Here is an 18,354-nt window from a genome sequence, read left to right as displayed (position 1 = left end):
GTATTATTTGAAATTGTTGCATAATTATATATTGTATTCTGAGTCAAGATGTATTCACATTTTTTGCAATCATTTATTATCCTCAATTTTTAAATCCATATATGGCATGAGGATAATTAGGCAGATGATGCAAAAAGTGATGAAACAAAGATAAAAATTATTTTTAAAAATTAATATCGCAGCAATTGTCTTCTCAATTACTCTCCATAAGGGGGGACTATAATAATAATATAATTTTAAAGAATGGTTCAATTTTTGTTTTATTATATGTTTCATGTGTAACAACCAAGATTATGAATTCCCTTAGACATGTTTTTGAGAACTTTCATTGTTTGATTTGAATATTGACAAAGCTATTTTAAAGTTGTGTTAAGTCCAATTTTGTAGGAAATTTCCTGGCTGATTACCAGTATCCACACATCAACCCCTGAAAAGACTTCCATTCCACGACTACACCTAGAGGACATCTAAGAAAAGACTTTCAGAGACTTTAAATGAACAGTTTTGATTTGTTGTTTTGGTTGTTTTTTTTCTCTTTCTGTTATAATATACACCATCTGTAACATGTACTCTCTGCAGAGGCCCTCCCTTTGCAAGACCAATGTCAAAGCGTCGGCTCATGAGGACAAAAAAAAAATCGCCCCTCTGGACAAAACTTTCCTCTCTTCCTTTTCTATATTGTTGTTCACATATTATTAGTTAGCAATAGTTATTATATTCTTTTTACTGTTCCGTCAAGGAAACATTTTGTTTCTTGAGGAACAACAGGGGGGACTGTAACGATTGGAATAACGCCACCTGCTGGATACTTACTGTAGAAGAGTTCTGCCCATGAAGCGAAGGTCTTTGAGGGCAAGACCAGGAGTCTTTTCTTTGGCGGGAGGAAGTGACGCGGACTAGTGGGAGGAGGAAGGAAGAGACTGGCGCTGACTCTGGGGCTCTTTCCTCTGGACTCTGGCAGAGAAGGGAGCTAGAAATGTGCTCTCTCTCTAATAGATAGGAATCTAGGCCTTTCTCTCTCTCTTTACCAAATTCTTGTTCTCCTTAATAAATGCTTAAAAGTCTAACTCTTGCTAAAGCTTATAATTTATTGGCGACCACTCATTAGATATTTTAGACAGACTAGCTAGAATTTTAACCCTTAACAACCTCCATATCTGTGCATCACCACAACATGGAGGGGAGAGGGTATCAGTTTCAGGTCTCCAGGGGTGTACTGGAGCCAGCTCAAATTTGTTTGAGAGAATGGATTTAAATTTTCAGTGTGAGCATTCACACCTCAAATATTGGCAAAGGCTACAAATTGAGGCTTGATTTATTTTTTTTTAGTTGATTGTTTATAATTAAGAAAGTGGTGGAAAGAAACGTCAGTAATGTAGATTAATTAAACTTAAAATTGTTTACCGCTTACATTTCCCCCCCTCGGGTTGTTCAGTTGTGTCCACCTCTCAATGACTCTATTTAGGGTTTTCTTGGTAAAGATATTGGAGTGGTTTGCTATTTCCTTCTCTAGCTCATTTTGAGGATGAGGAAACTGAGGCAAACAGGGTTAGGTGACTTGCCCAAAGTCATAAAGCTAGTAAGTGTATGAGGCAGGATTTGAACTCAGATCATCCTGACTCCAGGCCCCGCACTCTACCCACTGTGCCATCTAGCTGCCCTAAACATAAAGGTTAGCTATAATTTAAAGAAACAAGTGAGAATTAGTGGGTAGAGGAAGAGAGATTCGGTAAGAATGATTAGAGTTCCAACTCTTTCTTGAAATTTCTTTATATTTATTTGCATATACCTTTCATTTAATTATTTATGTATATGATTTCCCCCTTTAAAAGAATTAGCTCCTTGAGGGGTGGGGATGTTTCCTTTTTGTCTTGGTGTCTTCTATTGCCTAGTGCAATGCCTGGTATATAGTAGGTGCCTAAGAAAGTTTGATCAATTGGTGAATCTTCTGGAAGTCTGAACCCAGTCATAGAATCATAGAATTTTGGTTAGTGACTTTAGTGACCATCAAGAGCAGGCCATGCTGGGAAAAGAGTCCCTTAGCCTTCACATAAGTCTACCACTGAGGTAGAGAACTCATTACCTGCAGAGACTGTCTATTTCTCCTTTGCATAGCTGCTTCTTAGGAAGTCCCCCCCTCCCCCCCGCCCCATCACCAACATCAAGCCTAAATATTCTTTGCAACATTAAAAAAATAGCACACACTGACCCCTTCTACTCTGAGACTCAGGGAATATGAGTTGCACAGTGTCACACAGCAAGAGCTTGAATCCATTTCTTTTGATTCCAAGTGCCTCCGAGTGCCTGGCACAGAGTAGCATCACCGTAAGTGCTTGTTGACTTGATGTGATAGCTTTTTCCTCCTGTATTATACTGCAATGTTATGTCACACAGGCATGTAGAAAAGTGTGATTGTGGGAGGATCCATAGGAAGAGAAGCATATAGGTGGTCCAATAGATAGAACACTAGACCTGGAGTCTGGAAGAGCTGAATTCAAATCCAAATTCAGACACTTCCTAGTTGTGTGACCCTGGGCAAGTCACTTAACCTCTGCCTCAGTTTCCTTATTGGCAAAATGGGAATAATAACAGGACCTACCTCCCAGGGTAATTGTGAAGAAAAAATGAGGTGATATTTGTAAAGTGTTTTGTAAATTTTAAGTGCTATATAAAATGATACCCATTATTAAAGTTCTGCACCTCTGATTCTTCAAGTCTCTGATGGGATGGGATGTCTACTGGGATGGGGTCCCTGTAGACAAGATCTTATCTAATTGTCTCCTCCTTGGGAAGCAAATAGTTCTCCCATTAATTGGAGATGGAAGTCCTGGCTGGAGAAGGCTGGCTTCCTCCCCCCACCCCTTCCCCCTGCCTTGGCCTCCTCCTTCCTTTGAAATTGATTACCTTACCTTGCAGTCATTCTTCCACAGAGAGGAAGGAAGGAGTTCCACGGGCAGGTGGGTTTTCACCAGGCGTGGAGACTTCAATGCTTCCAATTGCTGTATGCCTGTCAATGCAGAAAGAAACAACTAAGACTGGTGATGATTAGCTCTGCCTCCTTATGGTAGAGGAGTTTTGCTACATTCTGGTGTTTTATCCACTGTGCCATCTAGCTGCCCCCTTCTTTAATTCTCTAAAACCACAGCTTGTTAGATCACCTTTATCTGAGTCTCATGAAAGCAGTTCATAAGTTAGAGCTGGAATCAACATGGAGGTCATTTGGTTCATGAAACACGGTGGTAAACTCCTCCCATTTTACTGATGAAACTGAGACCTTCAATGGGGTAAGTAACTTGTTCAGGCTCACACAGATAATAAGTGCCAGAGGGAGGATTTAAATGCAAGTCCGACAAAAGCTAGGGCTCTTGGTTTTGTGTCCTACTGCCTCCCTCAGAATGCAATGATTATATCAACTGGATAAAATTGTGCACTTTTTTACATAAAGCCTTCATAGGATGTCTGTGGCATTTGGTTACATTTGTATTCACGTGGGGCAGCTAGGTGGCATAGTGGATAAAGCACTGGCCTTGGATTCAGGAGGACCTGAGTTCAAATCCAGCCTCAGACACTTGACACTTAATAGCTGTGTGACCCTGGGTAAGTCACTTAACCCTCATTGCCCCGTAAAAAAAATAACATTTGTATTCACGTACTGGGACCAAACTTGCTTTGGAGGCTAGTGGAACTATTCATTCACTCATTCATTTAGCTATCTGTCTTATCTATCTAACTATCCATCCATCCATCCATCCATCCATCCATCCATCTATCTGTTCTTGGTTTATTTATTCGCTTTTTTGAAGAGCCAATCAGGGTTAAGTGACTTGCCCAGGGTCACTCAACTAGTAAGTGTCTAAGGCTGGATTTGAACTCAGGTCTTCTTCTTTTTCTTTTTTTTTTTGGTGTGAGGCAATTGGGGTTCAGTGACTTGCCCAGGGTCACACAGCTAGTAAGTGTTAAGTGTCTGAGGCCGGATTTGAACTCAGGTCCTCCTGACTGTAGGGCCAGTGCTCTATCCATTATAGCGCCATCTAGCTGCCCCTGAACTCAGGTCTTCTTAACTCAAGGCCCGGCACCTAGCTGCCTCTTAAAGTTGATCTTTGTCAGAGGAGTAAAGAAGGAAACAAGTGCCTACCATACTCTGTCTAAATTATATTTCCTGCTCTTTCATTTGAAAAGCAGCTGCCATAGTGGATCGAACACTGGACTTAGCATTAGGAGCCCAGGATTCACCAATTGATCAAACCAAATGGTGGCATGTTTAAATATAAGTGAAATCTTTATTGGTAAAACATATAAGCTCCTAAAGGAATTGTTTAGAAAATAGCAGAATAAATACTCTAGAAACCAAGGATGACACAAATTATTAATAGGTAGCTTTGGATGTATGGCAGCTAGGAGGCACAATGGATAGAGTGCTGGGCCTAAAGTCAGGAACACTTATCTTCATGAGTTCAAATCTGGTCTCAGACACTTCCTAGTTGTGTGACCCTGGGTAAGTCACTTAACCTCTATCTGACTCAGTTTCCTTAACTGTAAAATGGGGATAATAATAGCACCCACCTTAGAGGGTTGTTGTGAGGATCAACTTAGATTTTATTGTAAAGTGTTTAGCACAGTACTTACATGGTAGGCACTTGTTTCCTTCCTGCCTCAGACACTTAACCCCATCCCAGTAGACATCCCATCCCAGTTGAAAGGTAATGAATCCATGAAACACCAGCTTTTACCAACTCCTTTTTTCAGATGGAGAGATGATGGGGAAATAGATTGCTCATGAAGTGAATGAATATTTGCTCACATTTCTATAACACTTTAAGGTTGGTGAGTCCCCCATCTCACCACAACACAATTATATGAACATGTGCCATCATGTTTATCCTGTTATGGCTAAGGAAATAGGCTTAGTGTGATTAAGTGAGTTCTTCACTTAATTAGTTCACAGCTAATACAGGTCAGAACTTGATCCACATTGACCCAAGATGGGCTTTGAATCCTGGGCTCCTAATGCTAAGTCCAGTGTTCGATCCACTATGGCAGCTGCTTTTCAAATGAAAGAGCAGGAAATATAATTTAGACAGAGTATGGTTGGTCAGAGAGTGGCTTTAATATTTGCAGAGTGCTTGACATACATGATCTCATTTGCTACTCACTCTCTGAGACAGATGATATTATAATCCCCATTTTATAGATAAGGAAACTGAGGCTGAGAGATGTTAAGATACTTGCTCAGCATCATAGAAGGTGGAAGTGTCTGAGGAAGGCTTTAAATTCAGCCTTCCTATGCTAAGTCTGGTGCCCTATGCCTTGTGTTATTTAAGTGGGAAACTGGTCAAGGGACAAGTTTCGGTAGCATCAGGATAGGTCAGGATGAATGGGGTTTGCTTCAATGGAGAGAGAGCCTTAAGTAGTGATGGATCAACATGTTTGACAAAGGCCAGGGGGAGGATGTTGTTATATGAGAAGGGTCTATTGAGAAACAAAGACCTGGCTTTGGGTTCTTGTTTTGCCTGGGGACAGTGCTTCCTCCTAGAACATAAGCACATTCAAGAGTTTCTTTTAGGATCTGATCAAAGCTCGAAAATTCTTTAGATCTGAATTTAGGGAAATGATGTGCTTCTTGGCCACTGAGATGATGTTTCCTGCTTCTCTGCTTACTGCCGCCTTAACCACTAAGAGGTTGCAGAATGAAGAGAGAATTCACTGCTATTATTTGATGATGAGATTCTTACAATTTGTTATGCTTAGATGATATTTGATTGGCTTTCAATACTTTTAAAAAAAGCTTTGCAGATTTTTTTTTCCACCATAACTTTTCATAATGTCTGCTTTGGAGATGATAGGAAGAGGATAGGAATGTGGATTGTTTTTCTAAGATAAAAAGACACATTCACTGGAAATACCATTTACGTATCCAGGCACGATCAGTTCCATGAAAGGGACCCGATTGAATATAGCATCTCGTTTGCATTTCTCTATATCCCCATTGTTATAGATCATATCCAAGATTTCGCTGACCCAAGTGGTACCTGCAAAAAGGAAATTACAGAAATTAAATTCATGAGCTTAAGAAAAAAAGACCTCTATTTTAATTTTATAGAAACATGATTATTTAAAAAAAACATTTTCACACAAGGAAACTGAAGGCAGCTAAGTAGCTCAGTGGACAGAGCATTGGTCCTTGAGTCAGGAGGATCTGAGTTCAAATCCAACCTAAGATACTTTTTTTCTTTTTTCTTTTTTTTTTGTGTGTGAGGCAATTGGGGTTAAGTGACTTGCCCAGGGTCACACAGCTAGTAATTGTATAAAGTGTCTGAGGCCGGATTTGAACTCAGGTCCTCCTGAATCCAGGGCCGGTGCTCTATCCACTGTGCCACCTAGCTGTCCGCAACCTAAGATACTTGCTGTGTGATCCTGGCCAAGTCACTTAACCTCTATTTGCCTTAGTTTCCTCATTTGAAAACTAAAGATAATGTTTGTACCTACTCCCAGTCTTATTGTGAAGATCAAATGAGCTAAAATTTTAAAGTGCTTAGCACAATGCCTAGCACATAGTAAATGCTATATAAATGTTGACTATTATTATTGTGAGGGAAATTTCTTGATAAAGTTATGGGAAATTTTTCAAAAATGGGAAGGAAGGGGGCCTGGCAGCAATGGATCTAAAACTATATGACAGAGCAGAAAACATCAAAATATTTCAGTCTTGCTAAAGAAAAAGAAAGCTCAAGAAGTGGAACAGATTAGATTCATAAGATACAGAAGCAAGAACACAGTAGCCTAACCTAAAACCCCAAAGATTTCAGATAGAGGAGTAAGAACTCAGCTTTTGATAAAAATTGCAGGGAAAACTGGACAGCAATCTGGCAGAAATTAGATCAAGACCAATACCTTGCACCATATACTAAGATAAGATGCAAGTAGATACATGATGCATATATACTTTATGTGTGTGTAATATATAAATACATATATATATAATGTTGCTTTATATCATATTATATACATGTATATAATTCTTCAAAGGGGTCCATAAGCTTCATAAGACTGCCAAAGGATTACCCCCAAAATGTTAAGCACCCTTCCTCTAAAGATTTTAAATGGAATGATTCATCAGATTTGGGTAGAAGCCATTTGATTATTTGTGGAAAGGTGAATGTAGATGCTAGTACACAAGGGCTAGGAATAGAGACTGAAATCTCAGGGGAGGAATTCATTCAATTTAAGCCAGAATCTTCTCTGCAAGTTACGATCTTAAATTAATCAATCAATTAACATTTATTGAGAGCCCATTATGTGCCAGGCTAAGCGCTAGAGATAAAAAAAGAAGCAAAAGACAGTCCCTGCCCTCAAGGACCTTACAATCTAATGGGGGAGACAACAGACAAACACACACATGTGTATGTGTGTATACATATATGTATACACATGTACATGTATGCACATATATGTTAATATATCAACACATAACAATCAGGAACTTCATTAATCTTGTTCTAATCACACTCTGGAGATCTATGGACCATATGTGTCTAATGACTGCATGTTCAACACCCCTAATGTAAAGCATTGAAAGATGAAGTTATTGGCTTGGAATCCCGTGGGCAGTATGTGACAGAAATGACCTAGATGCTTCTGACTTGGAAGCTAGCTCTCCATCCACAGTACCACATAATTTTCATTTTACAAAGGGCTTGTAATTGTCTTAGTGAAGAGACTGAACTCACCAGATTTGGGATAGGTGGAGATGAGAAGGTCATCTGGTCTAGCTTCAAATGCTTCTATCTGAGGCCATGCTTCTGCTATGCTCCAGAAGAGGGGGACTCCATGAACATCCACCAATTCCCGTCTGAATATATCTTTGTTGTCCATTTTTAAGAGACTGGTTTTAAAACAAACAAATGGAAGAGCCCCATAAACATTGGCAGAGCTTATGAAATCTTCATTTTGATACTATCACTTTATATATATATATCATTTTAAAATTATTTTTATCATAAAAGCATTTTATTATTTTCCAGTTATATGTAAAGATAGTTTTCAACATTTACCATCATAAGATTTTTAGTTCCAAATTTTTCTCCCTCCCTCCCCCCTCCCCAAGACAGAAAGCAATCTGATATAGGTTTGTAAGGGGCTAAAATTCTAGCTAGACTGCCTACAAATCTAATGAGTGGTCGCCATAAATTATAAGCTTTAGCAGGAGTTTAGACTTTTAAGTATTTATTAAGGAGCATAAGAATTTGGTGAGGAGAGAGAAAGAGGCCAAGATTCCTTCATCTATTTCTCTCAGGGAGCCAGCATCTCAGCTCCACTCAGAATGAGGTCCTGGGTGAAAAGAGAGCCCCTCGCCCCTTCTTTGTCCCAGAAGGTTCTTGTGAAACCGGAAAAAGGCCATACACACACACACAGCTCCAAGCTAATTGGCTGGTAGCTTCAATCAACAGTACCCATAAGCAAATGCCACTTTCTGACGCCAAGGCCACATGTCTTCAGGCCAGAGTGCACAAAATGTTCCTCCCAGCAAGGGGCGTTATCCAACTCTCACAGGTTATTTATGTACAATCATATTAAAAATATTTCTGCATTAGTCATGTTGTGAAAGAAGAATCAGAACACAAGGGAAAAATCCCAAAAAAGAAAACAACAACAACCCCAAAGTAGAAACAGTATGGTTCAATACGCATTCAGAATACACAGTTCTTGGGTGCAGCTAGGTGGCACAGTGGATAAAGCACTGGCTCTGAATTCAGGAGTGCCTGAGTTCAAATTTGGCCTCAGACACTTGACACTTACTAGCTGTGTGATCCTGGGCAAGTCACTTAATCCCCATTGCCCTGCAAAAAAAAAAAATAAAAAAAATAATAAAAATAAATGTAAAAAAAAAATAAAAAGGATCTTGGGACAGCTAGGTGGCACAGTAGATAAAGCACTGGCCTTGGATTCAGGAGGACCTGAGTTCAAATCCAGCCTCAGACACTTGACACTTACTAGCTGTGTGATCCTGGGCAAGTCACTTAACCCTCATTGCCCAGCCCCCCCCCCAAAAAGAATAAATAGGGGCAACTAGGTGGCACAGTGGATAGAGCGCTAGCCCTGGAGTCAGGAGTACCCGAGCTCAAATCTGGCCTCAAACACTTGACACTTACTAGCTGTATGACCCTGGGCAAGCCACTGAACTCCAATTGCCTCACCAAAAACAAAACAAAAACCCAAAATACACAGTTATTTTTTCTAGATGTGGAGAACATTTTTCATCATGAGTCCTTTGGGGTTGTCTTGGATCATTGCACTGCTGAGAAGAGTCAAGTCTATCACAACTGATCATTGCACAATGTGGCTGTTACTGTGTACAATGTTTTCCTGGTTCTGCTCACTTCACTCAGCATCAGTCCACTTAAGTCTTTCCAGGTTTTTCTGAAATCAGCCTGCTCATCATTTCTTATAGCCCAATAGTGTTTATATATAGCCATATATATTTATGTATGTATGTATATAGGTATATATGTGTATATATATATATTGATATACATATTTATACTTACATATATATGTGTGTGTATGTATATTTGATCATTTTTTGGCTAAGTAAAAGAATAAACTACTCATGGTGATACACTATTATAATACAGCTATTCATTCACAGTTATTGAGCCACATGTAGTAAAATCCTATCTAATATTTATTACTGAGCACACACTTAGTTTTGACTTCCCAGATCACCACTGTGGTTATAACACAAGGAATTGGTCATTTGAAAGAACTCCCAGAGTTCAGAATTGACAAACTGTTCTGTATCATGCTATATTAACTAGTCGGTTAACAAACCTTTCTTTGTATCTCCAGTGATTACCACGGTGGCTGGCATTACATGTTTGTTAACTGACTAGTTAATATAGCATGATACAGAACAGTTATAAAGGCTAGACAACTTTTGTACCTTTTGTAATTTTTTGGGGGGGTAACTTTTGTATACCCTCCCCCCTTTTTGTATCCTCCTTTATGTAGATAAAATAGTATAAAGATGTTTATAAGGATGAATAGTATTTTAATAGATAATTTTAAATACATAAAAATTACATGATACTGGGATGAGTGCTTCAGTTTTTCCTTTGAGATATTCAACCAGATTTTATTGGCCTGAAGTCCTGGAAATCAATCCATTTTTAATTATAAGGTTAGAATCTAAGTTCAAAGTTCTTGTTAGAAAAAAAAATGGGAACAAAAACAAGGATATGAAAAAAAAAAGTCAGCCAACTATCAGTTATTTAAGTCCCTTCAATCGTTCAAGCATTAGCTTTGGCTAAAATAGTAAAAAACAATTAATCAACACACATTTCTTTAGGCATTGGGTCCTGATGAGTGTGAATAATGACTCGAGTAATAGTCACATTATTTGAATTTCCACTGCATATTTCCATTGGACTGGAGCCAAGAACCATATTTTACATAATTATAACTTTGAATGGTGTGAATTTGAATACTTGTGGCCACTTAGAGGATTCATTATTCATATTCACTCAGACCCAGATAGCCATAGTAGATGCTTACTAAAAGCTTATTGACTGAATAACTGATCAGCCATTTTTCTGTATTAATTATCTTAGGGAAGATTCTTTCAGATATCGTCCTGCTATCTGTGCTGACTTTGATGCATTTTGAAACTTTGCTTGGTTGTGTGATGTGTAGTGGGGAAATTAACCATAAGTTCCTTCCCACAGTGCCCAATATTATTTTAAATCACTTTACAAAACATATTTAATAATAGACATCATAGTATAGTGGAAAAAATATTGACTTTGGAACCAGAATACCTGGGATCAAATATTGTCTTTGGCTAGTATTAGATATGTGACAATGGGCAAGTCACTTAAAAAAAAACACAACCCTCTGCCTGCCTCAGTTTCCTCATCTGTAAACAGAGAGAACTAAACTAGATGGCCTCTTTTTACTACATTCCTGTGACTAGTGCTACAGAATGAGGATGTGAAAACAATGTCATTTCTCCTAAAACTAAAAACCCAACAAAACTTAACTGAAATCAGCAGTAAATATGGCCATTTAAGAGAAATGTAATTTGAGAGTAGAAGTAGAATTGGGCAGCTAAGTGGCACCAGCCCAGAGGTCTGGAAGTTGTTGTTGTTGTTGAGTCATTTTTTAGTCATGTCTGACTCTTCATGACCCCATTTGAGTTTTGTTTTGGGTTTTTTTTGGCAAAGATACTAGAGTAGTCTGTCATTTCCTTCTCCAGATCATTAACAGATTGAGGAACAGAAGCAAACAGGGTTAAAACCTGTGTCCAAATCTGGCTGCAGATACTTACTAGATGGGCAAATCACTTCATCTTATTTGCCTCAGTTTCCTCATCTGTCAAATGAGCTGAAGGAAATGGCAAACCATTCCAGTATCTTTGCCAAGAAAACCAAATGGAGTCATGAAGAGCTGGATGTGACTCAACAACAGCAAAAAATGGAATCATCCACAAAGGAATGTCCTAATGCAATTATGTATGTCCTGTGTCCTAGTTCACCCTATATCCCCCTAAGAAGGCTATCTCTTCCTAAACGAGAATTGAAGAGCTCAGAAACCCACGATTTAGAGAATACAAACAGAATGGGATTTTATCTCTTCTATGCTCCTTTTCTCTACTGTATGCAGTAGAGACCCAATTCACAGCCTTAGGATTCACTCCCTTCCTCTAATAAATTTCCCTCAGGTTAGAGGAAGCACAGCATCCCCTTCCACAGCTCTGCACTCGCTCCCCCAAGTCATTGACTCTCTGGATCTCTGACATAAATCACTGACGTCATTGACATGGTGACTGTCCTTTCCAATCATATTACTGTCCTACCCTCCAAGCATGCCATGCATTCTCCTTCCCAGAGCTAGTTAGCTCTCCATCATGTTCCCAGGCCGGTCTTCAAAATGCCTTATTCAAGCAATCCCAGCCCTAATTCCTCTTCCTGACTTTCTTTAAAGACCCCGAGGTTAGGGGTCCCTGTGTTCCCTTGTAACTACCTTCAGAGAACAACTACTTTCACTTTTCCCTTTCTTGGCCCCGTGCTCTGCTCTCTAAACCTTGGCTTTTCTGTCTTGGACTTGTGGAAGACACTGATTAGCTTCTGCTGGAATAAACAGGAAAGGCACTAAGTGCTTTCTTAAATGCTTCCTGGTCCAACATTTTATCTAACATTCTACCCTTTGCTTCTCTATAGACTCATTTTCTTTGAATGCTGAATATGACCTGAGGACCAAATCAGTTATTCCAGGTCAGTTCCCTGGTGGTTTCAATTCAATGCTAGAACAAATGGAGATACTTAAGGGGAATTGAATTAACCTAGCAGGGGAAGAATATTTGGCAAGGACTTGCATTGAGGACACAGTGAATTGATTCAGCCGAGTGAAGTTGCCTGTCTTGGTCTCCCAGCCAAACTATGGAGCCAGGATGAAGCTCTCATAGATGTTTTTGCAAAAGTGATCTGGAAAAGATGTTAACTGCTTGAGCCCTTTATTGGCTGAATCAATGAAATCCTGAAGTTGGTCTTAATACCTTTTATGAAAATCTATACCAAACTTCATGGGTTCTGGGAAGTAGAAAACTGTTCCCATCACAGTAAATCTCATCCAATTCCTTCATCCTTGTCAAAGTTTCTTGAAGTAGAAGCCTGAATTTCAAGGTCCTGATAACTGGCTCCTTTCCATTCCTGAAGAAACAAGGCTAGACTGGATCCTTTCCTTAGGGTCGGAAGGCTGTTGATTAGTTCTTTCCCCAGACAACCCTTTATTTTGGGCCCTTGTAGCCTCTTATAACTTTGGATTCAAGATCATCATGATGGAATCATCATAGGTGGGGGTGGTAGGACTTTGCCCTTCTGAGCCCAGTCCTCTGTGGGATAAATTGCCCCTATCTGCCTTCAGGGCACTGTTGACTAGACGAAGGAGCCAACTATCCCAGGCCCATTCATATTTCAGAACTGGGCACATCCCAGGCCAGGATATTAATGGGCTGAGGACCAGAGGCCTTTCCTTTACTGCTTCAGAGGCTGTCTTCTACTTTCTGCTGCCCATTTGTAAGGCTCCCCTTTCCTACAAAGAACTAGTGAATCAGGAGTGCCAGTGACCAAGGGCTCATGGCCCACCCTGTACTGCCCTGTGCTGCCAACAACAGGGTGCTCAATGATGTCAGTTTGTCTCTGGCTACATTGGATTATAGACTAGCCCTTGGGCCCAAATTCCCTTAGCTCCTAAGATATTTCAGTCTATTATCAGGTGGTGTGAGCATATCCATTAGCCTCGTCAGGTTGTCAGAGGCCCTGCTAGGTGATCTCGAAACCTATTGTCAAGCCACTATTTAAAAATCTTCAGTAAAATAATTTCCTCTCTGCCTTGACTGGCTCTCAAATGCTCAAGTTTCTTCATGTCTACTTCAGGAGCTTTGTCCCTTCCCTGTTGCTTAGCACCTACCTCCTGGGAGGATACCACATATTTCCTCTAATTTAGCAAGCATCAGACTCCTAGGCCCCATCAAAAGCATTGCCTCAGCACAGCCCCTCCCAGTCAGAAAATAATAAAACATCAGTAATGTTCCTAGTATTATAGTAGGCCCTGGCAATGGCATTGTAAGAGGCCATGGGGAAAAATGTTTAGACATAACCCATAACATCAGTTAGGGGAGCATTAGGCTGCCCTAAACATGTGATTTTAGAATAACTTAGTTAATAACAAGGGGGAGAAGTGAGACCGGAGGAGAGGTCCTCCATGAACTTGTGGAATGATATCAGTTGATTGAGTCAACAAACACATTATGTGCTAAGTAAAGTGATAACCACTGGGTGTACAAAGAAAGGCACATACATCCTCCTCTCTGCCCTCAAAGAGCTCATCTTAGAGTGGGAGATACACACACACACACACACACACACACACACACACACACACACACACATATCCTGTGCTTTAAATATATAGGTACATCTTGTGTTTATATATATCAAGTCAGATAGGTATATATTTATCTAATCTATACTTATCTACAAGAAATAGGAAATAATTTCATATAGAAGACATTAGCACTATGTGTGTGTGTGTGTGTGTGTGTGTGTGTGTGTGTCTGGTCAAGATCTCTTAAAGAAAATGGCATATAATTCCCTAGCCCAGGGCTTCTTACACTTTTTTTCTCTTGGCACCCCTTTTTACCTGAGAAATTTTAATGTGACCCTGGCTATATAGCTATATAAAGTAGGTTTACATAACCTTTTCCTGTTGCCAAATTTTTTTATGACTTCCCCCTACATTCAACTACACAAACCCATATGGGGTTGTGACCCACAGTTTAAGTAGCTAGGCCCTAGCTGACTCCTCTGGAGCCATTGGGAAGGGGAAAGGAAGTCAACATGAACAGCCTTTAACAAGCTTGTTGTTCTAAGATGATAGCAGAAAATGCTTGGGGATCCTTGAGGCTGCTCCCATAAACTCTGCACCATGTACACTAATTTCAAATGATGGGGCAGGGGAGCTATTTTCATGGCACTCTAAAGTTGTCATCTTGGTGTTGTCATGAACATCTCTGTCCCTGTGCTTCTGCTGTCCAGAGTAAGCACTGCTGCTAAATCAGTCCCAGGAGGACCTCCAGAGCCCTCAATTCACAAGTGCTGTAAGAGATGGAGGCTGATCTCACTGGTTCACAGCACAGCTCTCTCCATTGGTTCATTCCATAGCAGGTCATGATGACCCATATAATGCTTCACACAGTTTCTCAGACTAGACCCTCATGCATGACCATAGCTTTCCAACTCTTGCCTTCACCCTTACACTCAGCAAGTTATTTTTTCATTCTCCCGTTATAGCACACTTTCTCCCTCTCCATCTCAGCATTCCAAAGTTCCTGACATCATACACTGGGCTTTGCCACATTACTAGAAGAATATGTGCTTTGATTTAGAGTTGGGAGAGATCTCAGAAGTCATTTAGTTGAGTAGTTCTCAAACATTTTGGTCTCCAGAACCCCTTATATTCTTTGTTTTTGTTTTGTTTTGTTATTTTTTGCAGGGCAATGAGGGTTAAGTGACTTGCCCAAGGTCACACAGCTAGTAAATGTCAAGTGTCTGAGGCCAGATTTGAACTCAAGTCCTCCTGAATCCAGGGCCGGCACTTTATCCACTGTGCCACCTACCTATGCCCAGATCCCACTTATATTCTTTTGTAAAAAATTAATTAATTTATTTTAGTTTTCAACATTTGTTTAGATAAGATTTCCAATTTCAAATTTTTCTCCCTCCCTTCCCTTCCTCCCCCCCCTCCCCTAGACTGCAGGTAATCTGATATAGGTTATATATATATATATATAATGTTATATATATATATATATAACATTAAACATATTTCTGCATTAGACATGTTATACGAGAAGAATCAGAGGAAAAAAGAAAAACCTCAAAAAAGAAAAACAATAGCACCAAAACAAAAAAAAAATTGTATGGTCCAATCAGCGTCCATATTCCACAGTTCCTTTTTTCCCCCTGGATTTGGAGAGCCTTTTCCATCATGAGTCCTTTGGAAATTTCTTGTACCATTGGATTGGTAAGAATCTAGTCTATCACAGTTGATTAACACATAATGTTGATGATACTGTATATAATGTTCTCCTGGTTCTGCTTATCTCACTCATCATCAGTTTATGCAAGTCCTTCCAGGTTTCTCTGAACTCCTCCTGCTTATTGTTTCTTACAGCACAATAGTATTCCATTACATTCATATACCACAACTTGTTCAGCCATTCCCCAATTGATGGGCAATTCCTTGCCACCACAAAAAGAGCAGCTATAAATATTTTTGAATGTGGGTCCTTTTCCCTTTTCCATGATCTCTTTGGGAAAAAGAGCCAAAAGTGGTATTGCTGGGTCAAAGGGTAGGCACAGCTTTATAGCCCTTTGGGCATAATTCCAAACTGCTCTCCAGAATGGTTAGATCAGTTCATAGCTCCACCAACAATGCATTAGTGTTCCAATTTTTCCACGGCTTCTCCAACATTTATCATTTTCCTTTTTTGTATTGTAGCCAATCTGATAGGTGTTAGGTGATACTTCAGAGTTGTTTTAATTTGCATCTCTCTAATCAATAGTGATTTAGAGCATTTTTATGGGAATAGATAGCTTTTATTTCTTCATCAGAAAACTACCTGTTCATATCCTTTGACCATTTCTCAATTGGGGAATGACTTGGATTCTTATAAATTTGATTTAGTTCCCTATATATTTTAGAAATGAGGCCTTTATCAGAAGTACTGGCAATAAAATTGTTTCTCAGCTTTCTGCATTCCTTCTAATTTTGGCTGCATTGCTTCTGTTTGTACAAACCCTTTTTAATTTAATGTAATCAAAATCATCCATTTCACATTTCATAATATTCTCTATCTCTAGTTTGGTCATAAACTGTTCTCCTGTCCAAAGGTCTGAAAGGTAGACTATTCCTTTTTCTCCTAATTTACCTGTGGTATCACCTCTTATATCTAAATCATGTACCCAGGGGGCAGCTAGGTGGCACAGTGGATAGAGCATCGGCCCTGGAGTCAGGAGGACCTGAGTTCAAATCCAGCCTCAGACATTTAACACTTACTAGCTGTGTGACCCTGGGCAAGTCACTTAACCCCAATTGCCTCAGCAAAAAAAAAAAAAAAAAATTAAATCATGTCCCCATTTTGACCTTATTTTAGTATAAGGTGTAAGATGTTGGTCTATGCCTAATTTCTACCATATTATCTTCCAGTTTTCCCAGCAGTTTTTGTCAAATACTGAATTCCTATCCCAGAAGCTAGGGTCTTTGGGTTTATCAAACAGTACATTGCCAATGTAATTTACTACTGTGTCTCCTGTGCCTAGCCTATTCCATTGATCCTCCACTCTATTTCTTAGCCAGTACCAGATAGTTTTGATGACTGCCACTTTATAGTAGAGCTTCAGATTTGGTACAGCTAACCCATCTTCCTGTGCATTTTTTTCATTATTTCCCTTGATATTCTTGACTTTTTGTTTTTCCAGATGAATTTTGTTATTATTTTTCTCTCTCTATAAAATAATTTTTAGGAAGTCTGATTGGTATGGTACTGAATAAGTACATTAATTTAGGTAGAATTGTCATTTTTACTATATTAGCTCTGCCTATCCATGAACAATTGATATCTTTCCAATTATTTAGATCTGATTTGATTTGTGTGAAGAGTGTTTTGTAATTGTGTTCATAGAGTTCCTGGGTTTGTCTTGGCAAGTAGACTCCCAAGTATTTTATATTATCTACTGTTACTTTAAATAGAATTTCTCTTTCTATCTCTTGCTGCTGGACTTTGTTGGTCATGTAAAGAAATGCTGATGATTTATGTGGATTTATTTTATATCCTGCTACTTTGCTAAAGTTGTTAATTGTTCCAAGTAATTTTTGAGTTGATTCTCTAAGTCTACCATCATATCATCTGCAAAGAGTGAGAGTTTTTTTCCCTCCTTGCCTATTCTAATTCCTTTAATTCCTTTCTCTTCTCTGATTGCTAAAGCTAACATTTCTAGTACAATATTAAATAATAGGGGTGATAATGGACATCCCTGTTTCACCCCTGATCTTATTGGGAAGGCCTCTAACTTATCTCTATTACATATAATGCTTGCTGATGGTTTTAGGTAGATACTGCTTATTATTTTAAGGAATGCTCCACCTATTCCTCAGCTCTCTAGTGTTTTTATTAGGAATGGGTGCTGTATTTTGTCGAAAGCTTTCTCTGCATCTATTGAGATAATCATATAATTTTGGTTAGTTTTCTTATTGATGTGGTTGATTATGTTAATAGTTTTCCTAATGTTGAACCAGCCCTGCATTCCTGGTATAAATCCCACCTGGTCATAGTGTATTATCCTGGTGATCTCTTGCTGTAATCTCCTTGCTAATATCTTATTTAAGATTTTAGCATCAATATTCATTAGGGAAATTGGTCTATAATTTTCTTTCTCTGTTTTTGCTCTGCCTGGTTTTGGTATCACCACCATATTTGTGTCATAAAGTGAATTTGGTAGAACACCTTCTTCACCTATTTTTCCAAATATTTTGTATAATATTGGAATTAATTGTTCTTTAAATGTTTGGTAGAATTCACCTGTAAACACATGTGACCCTGGGGATTTTTTCTTAAGGAGTTCATTAATGGCTTGTTCAATTTCTTTTTCTAATATGGGCTTATTTAAGGATTTTATTTCCTCTTCAGTTAACCTGGGTAGTTTGTATTTTTGTAGATATTTATCCATTTCATTTAGATTGTCAAATTTATTGGCATACAGTTGGGCAAAATAATTCCTAATTATTGCTTTAATTTCC

General features: G+C 39.0%; 1 protein-coding gene across 5 annotated transcripts in view; it reads right to left on the bottom strand.

Annotated features, from left to right (window-relative positions):
• LOC122730457 (sulfotransferase 1 family member D1-like) overlaps positions 1 to 18,354 on the bottom strand; it is a 69,146-nt gene that overhangs the window by 11,343 nt on the left and 39,449 nt on the right. For 3 of the 5 annotated variants that reach the window (XM_043969584.1, XM_043969585.1, XM_043969587.1), the window contains 3 exons: positions 7,728 to 7,882; positions 5,904 to 6,029; positions 2,910 to 3,007 (listed from right to left, as the gene is read on the bottom strand). In XM_043969584.1, coding sequence (XP_043825519.1) covers positions 2,910 to 3,007; positions 5,904 to 6,029; positions 7,728 to 7,872 — 369 coding nt within the window. In that variant the 5' untranslated portion in view covers positions 7,873 to 7,882. Of the gene's footprint in view, positions 1 to 2,909; positions 3,008 to 5,903; positions 6,030 to 7,727; positions 7,883 to 8,796; positions 8,838 to 8,991; positions 9,014 to 18,354 lie in introns of those variants that run through there. The other 2 variants (XM_043969586.1, XM_043969588.1) reach the window with 2 other exon arrangements.

Source organism: Dromiciops gliroides, chromosome 6 (genome assembly GCF_019393635.1).
Source record: "Dromiciops gliroides isolate mDroGli1 chromosome 6, mDroGli1.pri, whole genome shotgun sequence".
Classification (NCBI taxonomy): Eukaryota; Metazoa; Chordata; class Mammalia; order Microbiotheria; family Microbiotheriidae; genus Dromiciops; species Dromiciops gliroides.
This window is presented reverse-complemented; position numbering and strand designations above follow the sequence as displayed.